The following is a 19,306-nucleotide window of genomic DNA, read 5'->3' as shown; positions in this document are numbered from 1 at the left end:
ATCTAGAAAAATGATGAATGCAAAAATTCTTTATCAAAATTTGAAATAGAAAGTGTTTCAAATAATTCATCCCGTTGTTTATCAATAATTTTATCCTCTAATCCTTGCTTCTTGATTGTATTATATAATTCTTTTTATACATTAAAAAGTTTTTTAAATAATCTTCTGCTTCTTCTTGTGATAAATAAATAATTGGAATTTTGATTAAATGCTTTAAAGATTCAAATGTATTATCTGAAGGTGAACCTGAACGGTTGATATAAATTAACACATGTGAATGGGGTGAAGTGTTAGCAATAATGATAATTTGTTTTAATATTGTTAATGTTTTACCTTTATTTTGTTTACCAATTGCTGCAGTGATTGAATTTAAGTAACATTCAGAATATGGAATTTTCATTAATTTTTCCTTAGATAGAGCATTTCTATTATCACTCAATGCTTCATTAATCATATCATCTACGTATGTATTATATACATCTGTTAATTCTTCATAAGGAGTGGATGAATTTAAATCCATTTAATCAAAAATAAATTTATAATTTTAAACATTTCTATTCATCAATATTTCATCATATGAACTTCTATACTGTGGTGGTGTACCTGTTGGATGATATTTCAAACCTTCATCCGGTGTCCATGTCCAATATGTAGTCCTAGTAAACCAAACCTGAGGAGGATTTGTCACCTTTGAACAGTAAGTGTCATTTTCACCCTGAATGATTGGATAAGCTTTCACTTGTACTGTAACTTGTGAGTTGAAAGTTTCTAATCCATCAAAGAATATACCCGCTCCATCACGTTGAACTGGAATAGTGCATAAGAATGAAGTTTGGTCTTTCCATGTTCTAGCTAATGGCGTGCCATCATCTGCATTCAGTGGTCTAGTTAATGAGTCCTCGTATTCTTCCGTGCATTCATTCACCCATCTAAATCAGAAGCTTGAAGCATACGTGTAAAGAATATGTCACCCACTGTGGTCATCGCTTGATCGGGGAAGTTTCTGGAATCTATAGTGACCTGAAGACCTCGAAGCATTGGATTTTCTAAAACTGTTCTTTGCATTGCATTCTTCGGAAATGTTAACACAACATCTGTAACATTATGAAGAGCGTATGAGAAATCTGAGCTGATACCTTCAGGAGTGATGCAACCTCCATTTAGTGAACGAACGTCAATATGTTGAGCTGGAATCATGAATGGATCTTCCTTACTAAATAAACGTGGTATTGCTTTAACTGATTCTTCAATTAAACCGTATCCTGGTGTAATGCATTTATCCTCTAAAACTTCCATCTTTGTGCATGAAATAATAACGTCTTCAACTGTTGCGTCAGCAGATGTAGCGGCTAAGCTTGTAATTAATTTTGGCAGGAAGTCCGATTTGTTGGAATTTGCGATCATATTTATAAACATGATTCATAATCTTTTCATAATTTTCATCAGTTATCTTTTCATAAACATAATTTTGTAAATCAGCAACTCTTAACGGGTCAACCTGACAAAATACTAAAGTATCCCTGAAAACATAATATTTAAGAATGATTTCACCAAATGATTTAGGATAATCATCGAACGCCTGAAATGCTAACAAATCATTTACCGGAATAATCATATCAAAAGTGATATCAACTTCTTCATTTGCTTTCTTGAAAACTTCTGAAGGGTCAATATATTTACCACATACTGAGTTATCATATTTTTGAACATTATTATATAACGAATGAACAAACTTTTTAACTTTCCTTTCTGATTTTGGTTTATATGTTGCAAATGCGAAAGATTCACGGGCACAATCCATTGAAGATAACCAGCATCACCTCTTTCAGTTTCTACTTCTAATTGTTTAAAGCTTTGATTTGATGATTTGTAACCAACGAATAAACGCATGCATTTAAAAGCGGCATCACATGTGAAAGCTTTATTTGAAACTAGAGTTGCTCTTAACTTTGCGTTTAATATATGTGTCACCTAATTGGTTCACATCATGAGCCGGATTTGTAATTCTTAAATGAGTTTGTTTATCATCAAAATATGGAGCATCAGAGTCATAGCATGAACTTTCAAGTTCTCTATAATATCTTCTTCCATCATTCTTTGCGAATATTTCATTTATCTTTTCGAATGAATGAAACACATTTCCATTAATCGGTTTGGTGTTTGGCACTAAATAGTTAGTCGTCATTTATTATTAAATAAAAAATCAAAATTAAAAGATGAAAATGAATTTTTTAATTTTAATGAAATAATCAACTATGGCTGCAGGATTCTTTAAGAAACTGTGGGATAGAGTAAAAAGAGGAGCGCATAAAGTTTGGGAAACAATGAAGAAAGGAGCAAATTGGATATTTAAGAATAAAGAAGCAATTAGTGACGTTGCTGAATCAATAACACCAAAAGCTGCCCCAATAAGAGAAATTTTAAATAAAGGAGAAAAAGTTTATCAAAGACTTCAACCAATACTAAGATAAAAATAATATTTATTTATTTTTCCACTAACCACCTCCTATTTTATTAAGTATTCCTTCAGCAATTCCACCAACTGCGTTACCTGCTTGTGCTCCCATCGCCGGATTACCTGCTTTAGTACCTAATACGCCACCTATGATAGTTCCTGCCGTTTTCGCTACTGGTGCCAAAAAGTTTGCAACAGGTTTAATAACCTTTTTATAAACCCAACCTGCAGCTTTCTTAATTCCATCCCATAATTTTTAAAGAATCCTGCCGCCATTTCTGATTTAATATTAATTAAAAAATATATTCATCACTTATATTCTAATTTTTATTTAATGATAAATGAAACCGATTTTAAAAATAAATGAAACAAAGGAGGAAGAAATAAATGAAAGTGAAAATGTTCAACAAAAAATAAACGTTGTTAAACCAATTACTGAAATAAAATTTTTTCATCTGTTGAAGAATTTAATGACTATTATGCTAACAATAAAAAATTATTTGAAGAATTGACACATGTAAATTGAATAAAATGTTTAAAGTTGATGGATTCAAAATTTCAAAAATAAAAGGAGTGGTTAGTTTGAAATCTATTCCTCAATCAAGAATCACCTCATTAATGAAAATAGATGATTTAACAAAAAGAATAGAAATTATTGAAGAGCGAATGAATCAAATAATTGATATCATAAATCATGACTCGTTGAGCCCGGGTCCTTAAAGCCCAAGGCACAAAGTGCCCAGGACTTAAAGTCCATCACTGAGTTCAAGGTTATATTCATCAAATATTTCATTATTAAATGCAACTTCTGTTAGTTTATTTATTTTTTCAATACGATCATTTGAAAGTCTATCGTTTAATTTTTTCTGAAGTTTTTCATTTTCTAGTTCTGAAACTTTATTTGGATGATATTTAAACCCGTTAAATTCTTTTTCCTCAGTTTTGATCATTAATTTACAAAGAACTTTTGTGGTTGGAATTCGTTTAAACCATTTATCATTAATATTTGTTATAAATTCAATATTCGGAATTAATTCCCAAATTTTTGCATTTTCAATTAATTTATTATCAAATGCAAAAGCAATAGGTTTAATATTAAACTTACCTTTATAATATATACTTTCTACATAATCATCGAAATAAACATCTACTTGTTTAACATTTTCAAGAATTGGTGAAAGAGCATCCATTAATTGATTGACGGTTACGAATCTTGATCCACTCATTTTCTTACGAATTAAAAAAATAAATTATTCAAAAAATGTAAGACATGAATTTTTAAAGTTTATTTTTCATTCATGAAAATAATTATTTCTAATTTCTTTTACTCTCTCGTACATACTAGATTTAAAGAATTCAGAACTTTTACCATAATCTCCTAAATGTTTTCTTATCCCTAACGTGTGCCAGTTATTATATGAAACTGAATAAACTTTATCTTTATCTTTACACCTTTCATCACTTCCAATATATTATATTCAATTTTGATTTAGCATTTTCATATTCATTAACGTTTAATAATTCACAGTCTTCCTTTTTAAATAAATGTTTTATGTATTCAGGATTTAATACTCTACGTTTATATGCTCCTAACTTAGTTCTAAAGGTTTTTCTACAAAATTTAGGAATTCCATCCTCTTTAATGTCATCAATGATTTCCATTTCATTATTTTCAATTTCTTCTTCTCGTTTATGAGGTCTTTGATTATGACTCCATTGATTCCATGAAATTAAATATTCTTTATCATTATATTTATACCTCATTAGCTTATTTTGGCTTTCATATTCATTTAATAATTCACAATCTTCATTTTTAAATTGAAGTTTAACCCATTCAGGATTTAAATGATGTTTAATTAATCGCGGAATATCTGACATCATCTATATATAGCTTCTTTTATAAAAGATAAAAAAATAAATTATTTTAAAATTAATGTTAATTTTTTTAATGATTTATAAATAAATATATTTTAATGCATCGTCTATATATAGATGTAACAAAAAAAGTCACTAAACCCTTCCACATATACTACTAATAATGAGCATATTATATAATTGTGGTCATAGGCCGAGTGGCGTGGAAAGGATGTCGCCCTTCGGGCTCCACCCTTTCCACGCCACGAGGCCCGATTTTTGGCCACTTTTTTGATTTTGGCCGCGTGCCAGCTCCTGGCAGGCGGCCCGCAAAATTGTGCCAGTTTGTACAACCCTAAGGGTTATTAAAATATTTTAGCTAAATCATTTATTTTTATGCAAGTTATGTCTTTTAATTCAGTATATATTCTAATAAATTTTCTTAATTAATTCCTTTAAACTCATATTCATTTCAATTTCTCATCACATAAGTTATACATTCATTATAGTTAAAACTTTTCAAATCCTTCCAATGGAATTTTTATCAAATAATTTCGCCCAATTCCAAGTTTGAAATCATCGATATTGGAGAATAATACTTGTCCTAATCTTTATTGAGTTTTCCACTAAGCTATTTAAGTCTTATGGCTAATATATCCTCAAAATTATTATTTATTATATGCTTGCATAAATAGACACCATTTCCTAATATAAAATCGTTTAAAATTCATTTCCACTCAAATCTAGTTAAATTTATTATAATATAGTCATCTCAAAATCGCAGTTGAATAGCAATTCAATTTTTTGAGAGAAAAAACGTAGTCTTTTCTCATAATGCTGCATGTCTTTCTCATAAATTTATAACAGTATGCATCATGGATTGCTTGGTTTTATTAAAAATTTGCAATTTGGTTCACATTTTTAATCATGAATATTTAGAAGTCACTCAACTCAGGGTTCCACATGTAGATTTATTCAAGGAGTAATAATGAAAAATTTAGATAATACTAGCTGAGCTTATATCATATGTGTGAGATAATGAGTGATTTATGAGTAAGGAATTATATTGATAATAATATTATAATAAATTTAACTAGATTTGAGTGGAAATGAATTGTAAACGATTTTATACTAGGAAGATATTTAAGGTAGCTTGAAAATACGTGAGTTACAAAATAAATTTCGATTATATACAATGCATAGATGAATTAGACAAACATGATAATATGTCTATTTTTGTCTTGCTATCACCTCCTTTTTTTGTGTAATATTCATAATAAATTTCATAATCTTTTTATTTGCCACAAATGAATATATCGAGATGTTACCATTGATGTTCCTAGTCAAGCACGCATATTAAAGTGGAAAATTGTGAAAGTTTTCAACTTAATAATTTAATTAATTTTGTATTTAACATTTGAGAGAGTTTTAATATTTGGTACAAGTATGTTTAAGGTAGCTTAATTTAAATAAGTATAGCGAACAAAAATGCGAGCGGTGTTAACGAAATCCTACATTTTCAAAATAATTTTGTAAGAAACAATTCTAATTCAAATTTCATATTAGAAAGTATATCAGAAGAAGCCGAAGATCAATTATTTAACGAATCACCAATTAAAAAATCTATTAATAATAAAATTTCTGAAATAATTCCATCACAAGACCAATTACAGCTTGACGACATTACAGAAGAAAAATCCGAAATAAATACATCAATAATTTCCACAAATACAAAAAATTCATATTCATATTTTGAAGAAGAAGAAAAAGAAGATAATTTCGAGTTTTATCCAGAATATGACTATTACAAACCTCGTCAACCTTACGAAAAACCTAAGAAAGGCTCAAAAAGAGTCAAAAGAAAACCAAATGCTGCATTTATTGAAGAACAACAAGAATTAAACACAGGAATTGATATTGATATTGAATATGAATATTCATATGAAGAAGAAAACAACGAAGAAGTTTTGTTTCTTGGAATTCCAAAAGACGGAGTTTATGCTAGTGATGACGATCATCGTGGCTTTCGTGTTAGTAAATATCCTAAACTGAACAGATACGAAACAGATCCAGATAAATATCAGGTCATTTCGACAATGAATTATCGATCTCGACTTTCAGAGTCAGTTTTGTCTAATGAAACATATCTATTTGAGTTCAACCATATATTCGATAGTGACCCAGATAAAATATCCCCTTTAACTCTTAAAAACGGATCAAGATTTATATTCTCTTCATCAAGTGATGATGAATCCGGACTCAAACAAGACAAATTCAATACACCAAAGAAGTATAATTACAATACACCTAAAATTAGCAAATCAACAACAAAAATTTCACAAAAAGAAAATTATCAACAATCAACTCCAAAAACAACAACAAATAAAGAAACCCATTCAAAAACCTCGCCTTTTAAACGAAAATTCCTTGATAATTCTAGTTCAGATGATGATAATTATAAATCTACTCCCAGAATCAAAAGAGACAATGCCAAATCAGCCTATAATATAATAATAAGTTCCTTAAAGGAATTGATTAATTGTTTTATTTGTATTTATAAATTGTTATATTATTCATCTTTTTATATTTTTCTTTGAATACAATGCTTGGATTATCTTTATCTTCTCGAGTTAAAAATAAATCATCATCAACAGGATCTGTTATAAAAGTACCTTACAAATAATTTATTTGTTTCATCATTTATGGAGTTTGGAGTTACCCAGAGAAATGTATTATCATTACATTGAATACAATAATATAATTTGTTATTATCAGCTCGATGAGATGTAACACGTACAATAGATTTCCCAGACATTATAAAAAATGAATAATTCTGAACAGCTATACTTTTGATTTAACCAAACTAACAGATAAATAATAAATATTTGATGAATATTCCAGTGAATTTCATTTTTTTATGAAGGAAGTTCACTTTTGGTGTCACCCCCATCCTTTTTATTACTTTTGCAATGTGTCTAAAAACTCATTGTTTAAGTGCAATTAATTGTACTCGAGAAGTATCCCCATAGCGATGCTAATCAAGATAGCATTTGGAACCTTTACTATGAAGGAATTAGTCCTCCTTCCGAAGTTTTTACCGGTGAAGTTGAAAAAGTCACAGCAACATCTAGCAAATGCTTTGCATACATCTGCAAGTTTATCAATCTTCAAGATAGAGCAGTTAATTTCGAATATACAAAAGATTGCTCGATTTTACTTTGCGAAAACGTTTTTTCAAAAGGTTCAGGTACAGTTTATATTCAAAGTTATAGTAAAAATAACATTATTATTGATAAATTCTGTTCATTTGAAAGTCAAACTCCTACAGAAGGCCAATTTACTTATTTATGTGGCGAAATTAACAGTACAATTCTCCAGGGATCAATTTGTAATGGAGGAAATAGTTCAGTAAATTTTATGATTTTCCAAAATCAAGGTTTTGCATCACTTTCAAAAACAAACATTTCTAACTGTATTTCAGCAAGTTCTACAGGTTTTAGTTATCAAAATTTTGAATATGATTATGAATCAACAGTAAATGTTTCATTTTGTAATTTTGAGAATTTAAAAGTAACTCAATGGATTATTACTTCGTTTTTTCATTGTTCAGGAAGAATTGACCGATGTAATTATATAAATAATTCTCAAGAGCAATATTTTGTATTAGTTTTTGTTTATAAGTGTAATCTTGATATTTTCAATTCATCTTTCCAAAACAATCGACCGAATGGATTTTTATTTAAAGCAAGTGGTAGACAGATTTATATACATCAATGTAGTATTGATTCTTATTCATCTTATGGAGATGTTGATACATCAGAAAAAGGAACAGAATCATTTAAAATTATTTTTTACTACATTGATTTTAGTATATGTGCAAGAGATTTTGAATATGAAGTATTATTTGTACCAAAGAAAGAAAATAAAATTTGTTCTTCTTTTAAACTTATAAATTTTCTTTTTGGTAAATTTTATGTTTCACTTGTTTTATTGATTAAACGATAAAAATTTCAATTACACATGCTTTCCACTTCCTGACATACTCATCACACATACGTGTATAGTAATCCTTGAACTGTTTAATGTTTTGTCCTTTATTTCTATAGGTTGCAGCCTTAATCGCCTGATTTTTTTTTGACAAATATATAATAAGAATCTTCGGACAACTGTCAAAAAAAAAGTTATTTGCCAAGTTTCAGAAGCATTTCCATACATGAGGGTTAAGACAAAACTTAAGAATCCACGATCAACATTAGGTAAATCTATCAAAGAAATTTTAAATCGAGCAGGCAAGCGACAAATTTCACATCCAAAGCAAAACCAAACTTACGAAAACGATGATTCTGCATCTGAGAGTCGGCGAAGTAGTACAAGAATTAACGAAATCTTACATTTTCAAAATAACTTTGTTAAAAACAATTCTAATTCAAATTTAATATTAGAAAGTATATCAGAAGAAGTCGAAGATCAATTATTTAACGAATCACCAATTAAAAAATCTATTAATAATAAAATTTCTGAAATAATTCCATCACAAGACCAATTACAGCTTGACGACATTACAGAAGAAAAATCCGAAATAAATACATCAATAATTTCCACAAATACAAAAAATTCATATTCATATTTTGAAGAAGAAGAAAAAGAAGATAATTTCGAGTTTTATCCAGAATATGACTATTACAAACCTCGTCAACCTTACGAAAAACCTAAGAAAGGCTCAAAAAGAGTCAAAAGAAAACCAAATGCCGCATTTATTGAAGAACAACAAGAATTAAACACAGGAATTGATATTGAATCTTCCCAATTAAAATCAACAATTATTCAAAAAGATTTCAATACTTTGTATTTATATAAAAATATCCTCATTTATTCAGCGAATGCACATACATTGTACTATAATTTAGTTTATTCCACTTATCATTTACTAAGACTGAAGAACAATTTTATTTAAAGTTGATTTATTCTTAAAGGTGGAAAATGTTTATTTAGTTTTATTCTTTTTCATACCAGAAAGCAAGATAAAGAGCGAAAGCAAGTACAATTACTTGAATTACAATAACAAAGATACCAACACCTAGAAGAATCTTCTTCCATGCTTTGATAAGATCATCTACTTGTTGGGTGCAATTTCAATTGTTGTTGCAGTTGTGTTGTGATAACCACAGTTCTTCATATCTTCTTCGCTATATGGTGTCTTGTAACCACAGCATTCTAAGCCTTCTTTGATACTTTTGATTGTATCTTTGCCTTTGTTTTCATCCCACCAAGCTTGAACAGTAGTGTTAATCTTCTTTACAATACCAATTGCTACGGCAATGATAACAATTTCAATAACAACAACTACAATGAACAGGATTGCGTATGTGACTCTGTAGCATTTAATGTTACCAAAGCAAATAATAAGGAAGCCAAGAATGCATACAATTGCAACAAATACGAAAACAACAATCATCATAATTACACCTGTTTTTGCTTTGCCTAAAGTATCAAGGTTATTCTTTTTGATTGCAGCCCAACCAATGAAGACACATAGGCCAAGAATGAGAAGAACAATGAAGTTGACAATTCCAATAACTGTTCTAGCGCAGCAGGAGCAGCAAGTCATACTTGTGTGAAAATGAAGTTCTCTTTCAAACGTCATACTCTTTTCAATTTTTGATAAATCTTTCAATTACTGAATTATCGACATTCAAATGATATTTTAAGCGACTTGCAAAATATATACAATCATTTATTAATACTTTCTAAACCTATAAATTATGATCTTAAATTTTTTTTGGCAAAAAAATTCTGATCTTAAAAATTTATCAAGTTCGCATTAAACTATTATACTATCAGAAATAATTAATATTATCAACTTTATAATTTCAATTGGTTTTCAATTCAATAAAATCTATTCGATAATTCACAGGGCTCCATTCGGCACTTAATCTTCATAAACACTCCTCTCAATTGATTCATTTGTAATTGATATATAAAATAAATGTTTACTAATAAGATCTAATAACTCAAAAGACGAGTTGTGATATGAAAATATATAAGATTATTTGAGTAATTTCATGATCTTGATACAATATCTAGTCAATTTATGCCTTCAACATTTTTGGGACTCTATGATTTGGTAATTTGTGATATGAAAACTTTGTTTATTGTTACGCTGAATTTTGAAATGAGTTCTGTGAATAAGGAGATAATTGAATTAGATTAGGAATATAGGAATAATAAGCATTGGAACTTTGCTGGTAAGGCATGGGTAGAGGTTGACTTTGTTGATTTCCTTGCATGGAAACACGAATTAATGGTTGAAAGAAATTTTGTTGGTTGATTTGTGGGGGTTTTATCTGGATTTTTTCTGGACAATTCTTATATAGATCATTCAATAAAAATGTTCGATTATCACCTTCAAAAGTTCGATAATTAAATATGTTAAAATGCAATGTAAATTTTGCACGTAAATCTTCATCCATGAACCATTCCCGAAGTTTGATATTTTTAAGTAAGTTACAAAGAGATGGAAAGTCAGATTCAAGCGAAGAACCTATTGGAGTATGAACAATCATATGATTCAAATACTGAATTTTCCTTGTGGTAACATCTCCCGTTATCAAATATTGTTCAAGAGTCGTTGGCCAAAGATGTAAAATCCGTAAAAAAATCAATAACCAGAGAAAGGAAAAAATGGCAATCGTTGTGGTTCTAATGATTGGAGTTTCATCGAAATATGAGATAACTAAACTGACAATTGAGGCTATATATGCGGTCAATAGTGGAAGTTCATTGAAAGTATTGAATATGTTGCCAATCAAAATTATAATACATGCGAAAATTCTGCCAATTCCGCAAGTGGGAGTGCATGATATGCAATTAAGAAACCTATGTGGTATGTAACAGCATTCACAGCATTTGGGCGGATGAAAACAACAGCTACAACAAAAATAAGTTTCACAGTCAAAATCTACAGTCAGGTTTCCAAGATATGCTTCCATATCATAATCATCCCATATATAATCACTATTGAATGACTGAGAAACCCCATTAACACCATTTCAATTAAATCATCATCCGATTGATCATTTTGTAAGATAGAACTAATTTTCATCTGAAAAATGAAGTGAATGATTGGTTTGTCAAAAATTTTCACTCCCATATTATTTGTATTTAGGGATAAATCGATATAACATTTTTTAAAGATGTAAAAAATGCGGAAAAAGATGTTGTAAAAGATGTTGTAAAATTATTGAGAACAAAATTGTCACCTAAAAATAAAAGTCAAAAGGTTCAAGAAACACCATTTTTATAAAGAGATACCCCAACAAAAATTGAGGGAGATTGAAAGAAATTGAGATGGAAATAACGCAAACTTTTTAATAAAATGTGCCTTAAAAAGGATGAAAATACTTTATAATTCTGTATATTCTTGAACATTATAAATTCGTCGAATAAAATTTTAAAGATTTTTAAAAATTTAAAAAATGAAATCTAGAATATATTAGGAATACCAGAATATGGTCTTTTATGAAATGTTTCAAATTGAAGTGACTTAAGATAAGATCGATTCTCCAGGTATTTAAATTCTTCCTTTGGATTATCTTGATCATTGTAAGTTTGAAAGATTTGTTGCTTTCGATTTTCTTTGACAATTGAAATCAATTTCTTTACACTGGAAATTGTTTTAAGAACTGATACACCAAAATCGAGTAAATCACAATAGACCTCATCAACACCATTAGAAAACTCATTAAAATCAACTCTTAGTTCACGACAAAATTTTTTTATTATTGGATATATTTCTTTCGATTTGTATGAAAATCTTTGTATGAAATTTAGGTTGAGATAAGTTCGATACTTGATTGCAATAGAATCTAACGATTTAAGTAAACCAGGCCATTCTTTATTAATCCAATATAAGTACTTATTTAGATATTGTATAAAATTTCCAAATTGGAATTCAGTTTGATCTTTCAATTGATAATACATTGAAAGAGACTCTTCTGGTAATTCGTCTACATTAATTGAATAAATTAAGTTTAAAAGTTCCATAACTTTTTCATTAACTTTATAAACAGTTGGAGATAGTTCAAAAAAATCAAACCTCTGTTGACAAGATGTAAGTGGCACTATAAATAATTTTGTAGATGGCGCGAATGCATTGAAGAATCTGCATACTTGAGTGAAAGCTATCAGGTAATCATTGTAATCTGCCATTAAATTTTTTGAAAAATTTATGTCAAGAGTGAAGAAATATAGGCAAGCAGATAGATAGTAAAATAGAAATGAACATTTAAGTTCTTAATTTTTATTAAAGAAATTGTAATTCAGTGACCTTAAAAAACCGATAACCAAAAAGTGACAGTTCTCACTAATTCCTAGTTCGTAAGCATTCATAACTCATTATTTCTCGGTGCATTATAATTATAGACATCTATAATCTTCAAAAAGAGCTAGCTAGAGTTAAATATATATAAAATTACGAAATGTTAAAAAAAACGACCTTTATATATGAAAGACATCTGTTGTCTTAAATTGTTTTTCCTACAATCATATTCGTAATTCATCGACAACAAAGTGTCAGGAGAAAAGAAGGAATAGTAGGGAAAAAAAGCATATTCATGTATTAATGCTTAAACAGAATTCGCATCAATTTAAAGTACTTTCATTTCCAAACTAATTTTATATCGAATAAATCCTAAAGAAAAATTGGAACACCAAAAAATGAATGGTATAACTTAATTGAGATTTGAAGGTTCATGCATATCATACCATTACAATACATTTATTAAATAAAGTCTGGGATTATGAAAAAATTATTAAAGATTTTGTTTAAGATAATGCTTATGAAAAAGAAAGAGGAAAGAAATATATAAGGGTTTCGTTTTGCGAAAAAAACGTACAATACGCAATTTCGCTAAAAAAACATTTAGCTAGCAATTTCGACCTTTGACTCCACTCAAGACGTCACTTTTTTAATTTTGCGGTATCATATTTTTGGAAAATCTTTATGAATATTATATAAGAAGTCTCTTTAATATCTATATTTCATATTTTTATCGATTTTTAAAGTTTTTGCGAAAAGTATTCAATTATTTTTGCTATTTGGTCGGGTAAATGTCAGATTTGCGACATTTTCTGATATGATATTCAGATTCTACGTTGATAATAATGCTTATAGAACCCTCTTGCTATTGTGTCAAAATTGCGAAACCGATAGCAAAAATATCTCGCAATATCAAAATTGAGATATTGAGTGAATTATGCATTATAGAGATTAAAAATCTGATTTGTGAAAACATCTCATCAGTTTCTAGCTAATTCAAAAATCTTTACTATCTTATTTGATTAAAATGAAAAGGGAATAGTTTCATTATGCTTTAAATGACAGCCTTATAATATAATCATAGTTTTCGCTCAATATGCAGCATTTTTTTTTCGAAATCTATGGTCAATGTCCTAAATACTGATTGCTTTGCATTCATATCTCTTACATTTTCTATACCCACATCACTATTCATTGCTATTCCTATCTTTTTCATTTTTGTTTGTTTCTCATAATTTCTCAAAAAACACGATAACTTGATATTTGTAAATATCATACTTTATAACGTAAATAAGAACTTGACCTATTAAGAAAAGCAGTAATGAAAAGAAAATCTGAAATTCATAAAAATTACAAGTTTCTGATGACAATTAGCTTAATTAAACCAGGTACAAGATTATATAATTGTATTTTCTATCCAATTATCCATATAATATCTTATCCAGAAAAAATAACTTGATCAATACCAAATGATTTTTTAACTAGTAAATAAAGTATTTTCTTTACACACACATTGTATATCATAGTTTTTTTTTGGTTTCGCAAAACATCCAAAAACAAATATGCTATAAAAGTGACAATTTTAGCAAAACGAAACCCTTAAAATATATGAATAGCTTATTTAATATTTTTCAAACATTTATTCTTTCCTCTTCTTCTGTTACGAAGTCTTCAATAGCGAAACTGTTTTCTTGCTGATCATAATCAGTTTCAAATGGATTTGATTCATATGAAAATCTAGGGTTGTACAAACTGGCACGCCTGCTGGCACACCTTTTTTGGCCAGCTGGCACGATTTTTTAAAAAAACACATTAAAAAAGTCACTTTTTGCCCCATCTAATGAGATTTTTTTTACAATTTTTTTCCCCTTATTTTTCAATTTAGATATGATTTTAAGCTCTCCAAATTGAAGTTTACCTGATGTTTCTTAGTTTTTATGATAATAAAATGTTGCAAAGTTGAGTTTGGATTCAATAAATTTAAGAAAATTTTATTTTACAATGAAATTATAAGAAAGGATGTTTTTATCCTATGTCAAAGAGAATACATTTGTAGATCCCGACTTTTGACATGGTTGAAAATTCCAAAAAAAAAATTAAAAAATATAAATTTCATGTTAAAAAATGATTTTTGAAATTTTTTTGGAAAAATAGAATGTCATATTTTTATGTTTTATTGCTATTTTTGACGAAATCAATAAAATATTTGTTAATTTGGCTGAGATTATAATTAAAATCTTTCTAAATCTTGCAATTGATTGCTAAAATCTGTTTTATGTATTAATTGGCATTGAGATTCGTTATAAAAGAATGCAAATTATTTTGTATGAGTAAACGTATTTTGTAAAATTTCAAATTCTCTTCTCTCATTACTTACCTTAGATCTCTCGGCTTTTAGCTCTCAGATTTCGCTCATAGAACTCAGGTTTTAGTTATGTACTCATAGATGTATCATTACTGCCCGCAGATCTCTCATTACTACCTTACTAACCAGATCTTAACTCTCATTACTACCTTACTAACCAGATCTTAACTCTCATTACTACCTTACTAACCAGATCTTAACTCTCATTACTACCTTACTAACCAGATCTTAACTCTCATTACTACCTTACTAACCAGATCTTAACTCTCATTACTACCTTACTAACTAGATCTTAACTCTCATTACTACCTTACTAACCAGATCTTAACTCTCATTACTACCTTACTCATCAGATATCTAATTATTTACATATGATTTCTCACATCTCACTCAAGTCTCATTACTTACCCTATCTTTTTAGCCTTTTCTGATAATTACTGAAATAACTAAATCCTTTTTTTAGTTTAATTCTGATATTAAATTTTTAAAATCTCTTTAATTTTTTGAACTACGCCTTTAATTTGTAATTGCCGATTTCACAGATTTGAACCATTTAATAAAATAACATTATTCAACTTAATCATATCAAACATGGTAGTTTGATTTTCAGATCTACATTTTAAAAACCTCTTTATTATCTTGAGTTATACTTTTATTATATAATACCTGAGTTCATAACTGAAAACTCTTAATTAGAGTACAATATTCAACTTAATCATAACAAGATTTGTTGAATTTCAAATTTGATTTATATCTTCCATCACTTAAAACTCTCACAGCTTACAATATAAGCTAAAAAGTATATTTTCATAGTAATAAAATTAATTATTAAATTTTTTACTTTTTCCTTTCCAAAACTAGAAAAAAAGGAAGTGAAAAGGGAAAAAGAAGAAAGAAAAGAGAAAAAGAAAAAAAAAGAAGAGAAAAGAAGAAAAAATAATAATGAGCATATTATATAATTGTGGTCATAGGCCGAGTGGCGTGGAAAGGGTGGAGCCCGAAGGGCGACATCCTTTCCACGCCATGAGGCCCGATTTTTGGCCCTTTTTTGATTTTGGCCGCGTGCCAGCTCCTGGCAGGCGGCCCGCAAAATTGTGCCAGTTTGTACAACCCTAGGCATAATTTAGAAAATATTAATAATTTAATCGATTTGATATTAAGAAAGACATTTAAAATTCATAAAAGATCCAAATAATTTCATATCCAAAGTTATTAATATTTGAAGATTTGAGGAAAGAAAAGGAGAAATATTGCATATGAAATGTTTTCAAAAAATACATCAGAAATTGTAAAAGAATTTTAATAATTAATAAGATTTGGATGGGTTAAAATTTGTGATGAAACCACCCGATGCTAACTCACGCCACACATACACAGAAGCATTCTATCACGAATCCACCCAATTTGACATTAATTTTTATTAATCTTATTTTCATTACTATATGCAACCAACCAATTTGACATTAATTTTTATTAATATATTTTTCATTACTATATGCAACCACCCAATTTGACATTAATATTCATAAATATATTTATCAAACTTATATGCACCCAACGAATTTTCAAATTCCTATCAACCACTTCTTTATTTTTATATTTTACAATTCTTTTATATACAAATTTAATACAAAGTTTTTATTCACTCATCATCTCTACTTCTTTATTATCTTCAATCTCATTCTAGCAGCTCTCGCATCTTTTACTTCCTTCATTAATTCAGGCAAGTATTTTTCCAACCAAATTTCTGGTTTATTTTGTAATGCAGATTCATAATTTTTTGATTGTTTTTCCAGAGAATTGATTAAATCTTTGGCATCTTGGAACGTTTCAAGATTATAAAGCAGTTTTACGACTAAAACTGCTTTATTTTTATCGTCAATATCAATAAATTCTGCGTATTTTGATATTTCGATCGGCGAACTCTTTTCTTTGTGATCCACGAGTTCATCCTGATCACCTACATTTTTATCGATTGGGAATTCTATGATTTCACCTACGTTTTCTCCTATTTTCATAACATGTATGCCTGCAGAGGGAACATGACTCTTATTCATAAAGAAATCCTTGCAATATTTACAAGGATTCTTATCAGTATTAATATCATTATAGGAGAATCCGCAATGTATGCATTTTTCGTTTAACAAGTCATTCTTCTCGCGTTTTTGCTTATTAATGGGATCAATTGATTCATTAATCCTAATGATAGTATCATTCAGAATGAATTTGATGAAAGTAGAAAAGTTTCTTGCTTTTTTTGCAAGTTCGTTAATGTGTCTATGCTTACCCTCTGCACTATTATTAGTGCTTATAGGTGGAATGCGGTGGTATGCTGCTAAATGCTCTTGATCTTTATATATCTGCTTCCATTTTTCCAGCTGCTCATCTGATATATTCTTTGTAGCATACATTTTCTGAACCGATGGATCAAAACATTTGTAATTGTCCTCAAAATCTTGGGCCGATTTTGATAATAATACTATCAGAGCAAAAACATGTAGTAAAGTATTATTGCCCATGGTTCCGAGATAGTGCCTAATACAGATATAATTTTGGAAATGATTCGTATTCAAAAATTTTAAAACTCCAGTACCTAAATCGCTCATCCATTTGATTCTTGAAAAGTGCTCCATAATGTTTAATGATTTAAATTCAATATTCATGGCTGTAAGCCACCGTTGATAAGCAGCGGATGATTCGCTGCGCCCTATGTATATCCCTAGAGGGTAACCTCGCATATAGTAATTACCACGAGGAAAAATAAATATATATTTCGGCCATGAAAAAGTAGCATCTAAGTGAATTAAATTACACTCCAACGCCAAATTTCCTGATTCGCTTGGAATATATATAAGAAATTCTATAGGATTTCCATTGACGAATAAACTATCACTTCTTATCGTTGTGCTATAATTTACATAAAATTTCCCGGGATATGAAGTTAAGATATCACCAATCTCATTATCATGCTTTATTTTTTCCTGTATTTCATCTTGCAGAGGATGTCCTGGGAGATCAACTTTCGTTATTTGAATGTACCATTTTAACCTCCCTGAAAACTCTTTGGGTAATTTTATGTTTTTCATGTTTTTTGGTACAGTAATCATCCACAACGTATCTGATACTTTTGAATATTCAAAGGATACGATTTTGTCATACAATGTGATCTTAAAGTAATAATAATTATCTGTAGAAATTTTTAAAGGGGAATAATCTTCGTTTTGAAGTAGAAAATAATTTAAGTTTACAGATCGATCAGAACTTATATTGGAAAGGCCCAAATGAATAAATGCTGGCATTTGTTCCAAAAACTTCAATGTTTGTTCATAAGTTAACACATTGATATGAATACCAGGGCTTATTAGAATTAATTGCATTGATTTGAGTTTTTCAATATCAGTATTTTTAGAGCATTCAAAACAAATATGGCAACCATCTATTGTAATTGGAGACCGATCAACTGGAATTTTTTCTATGGATTCATGAAATTGTTTGATCGCTGTAAATTTAATACCCATGATTTGTTCAAAATCTGCTTGAATTTTTTTGTCAGCTTTCAAACAAGCTTTTGCTAAAATTTCCAGAAGGTCATTGTTTTTTATTTGATTCAAAACATTAAAGTTCTTGTACATAAAATCATTATTTTGAATTAGGGCCTCATGGAAGATTAAATGAATCTTTAAACGAATAACTTTGCTTTCATTCAAATTCATTACTGATATAATATTATTTGTTGAAACAATCGAAGAGAGTAATGGATTTCTAAATGTAGAAAATAACTCTGAGATATTGTATGCAAAAGATAAAACATACTTGATTTGGTTTGTAAATTGATAAGTCTGCAAATTGAATTTATCATTCATTTTGAAAATTGTTTCGTTTGGGCTTGACATTATCAATGCTTTCATGATTGGTGTAACATTATCTATATTACACGAATTTAAAATATTAATTGATTCAAATTTAACTGCTAGTTCATAGAAAGAATATTTACTATTATCCAATATAGATCTGATACGTATTTGATAATATTCTTCACCATTTTGATTTGTTTGATCTGAAATTAAAACATTAATAAAATCTTCGATTGTTAAATCACACGATTTTCCTGAAAAAGCAAAAATATTCGAATATCTTTTATCGCCATTAATTATTGCTTGTATTAATGGTTTAGAAATTCCTGCTTTTGAGTATAATTCCTGGTCAAATGAAAAATTTTGTAAGAAACCTATAACCTGTGCATAAAATTTGGGGCGGGCAATTATAAATGCTTCTAAAAATTTAAGAATATATTGTTCCCCTAGACGATGGATTT

The 19,306-nt window shown here is 28.7% G+C and overlaps 5 protein-coding genes and 1 pseudogene across 6 annotated transcripts, besides 1 other annotated feature; 1 reads left to right on the top strand and 5 right to left on the bottom strand.

The window, feature by feature from the left end:
- Positions 1 to 394: part of a mobile genetic element that runs on past the window's edge.
- Positions 395 to 544: 150 nt separating this feature from the next.
- On the bottom strand, positions 545 to 1,423 carry TVAGG3_0735520 (annotated as a pseudogene). Its single transcript has one exon. A coding segment is annotated over exon 1 (879 nt).
- Positions 1,424 to 4,036: 2,613 nt separating this feature from the next.
- On the bottom strand, positions 4,037 to 4,219 carry TVAGG3_0735510 (uncharacterized protein; the record flags this gene model as incomplete). The annotated part of the gene is made up of 1 exon (XM_051244691.1): positions 4,037 to 4,219. A coding segment is annotated over one exon (183 nt), but the record flags the coding sequence as incomplete, so codon positions are not given.
- Positions 4,220 to 8,522: 4,303 nt separating this feature from the next.
- Positions 8,523 to 9,263, top strand: TVAGG3_0735500 (uncharacterized protein; the record flags this gene model as incomplete). The annotated part of the gene is made up of 1 exon (XM_051244690.1): positions 8,523 to 9,263. The coding sequence occupies one exon, from the start codon at positions 8,523 to 8,525 to the stop codon at positions 9,261 to 9,263; it is 741 nt and encodes a 246-aa protein (XP_051091277.1).
- A 159-nt stretch (positions 9,264 to 9,422) lies between these two features.
- On the bottom strand, positions 9,423 to 9,917 carry TVAGG3_0735490 (tetraspanin family; the record flags this gene model as incomplete). Its single annotated transcript, XM_051244689.1, has 1 exon — positions 9,423 to 9,917. The coding sequence occupies one exon, from the start codon at positions 9,915 to 9,917 to the stop codon at positions 9,423 to 9,425; it is 495 nt and encodes a 164-aa protein (XP_051091276.1).
- Positions 9,918 to 11,791: 1,874 nt separating this feature from the next.
- On the bottom strand, positions 11,792 to 12,517 carry TVAGG3_0735480 (uncharacterized protein; the record flags this gene model as incomplete). Its single annotated transcript, XM_051244688.1, has 1 exon — positions 11,792 to 12,517. The coding sequence occupies one exon, from the start codon at positions 12,515 to 12,517 to the stop codon at positions 11,792 to 11,794; it is 726 nt and encodes a 241-aa protein (XP_051091275.1).
- Positions 12,518 to 16,646: 4,129 nt separating this feature from the next.
- Positions 16,647 to 17,048, bottom strand: TVAGG3_0735470 (uncharacterized protein; the record flags this gene model as incomplete). Its single annotated transcript, XM_051244687.1, has 1 exon — positions 16,647 to 17,048. The coding sequence occupies one exon, from the start codon at positions 17,046 to 17,048 to the stop codon at positions 16,647 to 16,649; it is 402 nt and encodes a 133-aa protein (XP_051091274.1).
- Between the last annotated feature and the right edge of the window lie 2,258 nt (positions 17,049 to 19,306).

The sequence above is a fragment of the Trichomonas vaginalis genome, chromosome III (assembly GCF_026262505.1).
Source record: "Trichomonas vaginalis G3 chromosome III, whole genome shotgun sequence".
In the NCBI taxonomy this organism is placed as follows: domain Eukaryota; phylum Parabasalia; order Trichomonadida; family Trichomonadidae; genus Trichomonas; species Trichomonas vaginalis.
This window is presented reverse-complemented; position numbering and strand designations above follow the sequence as displayed.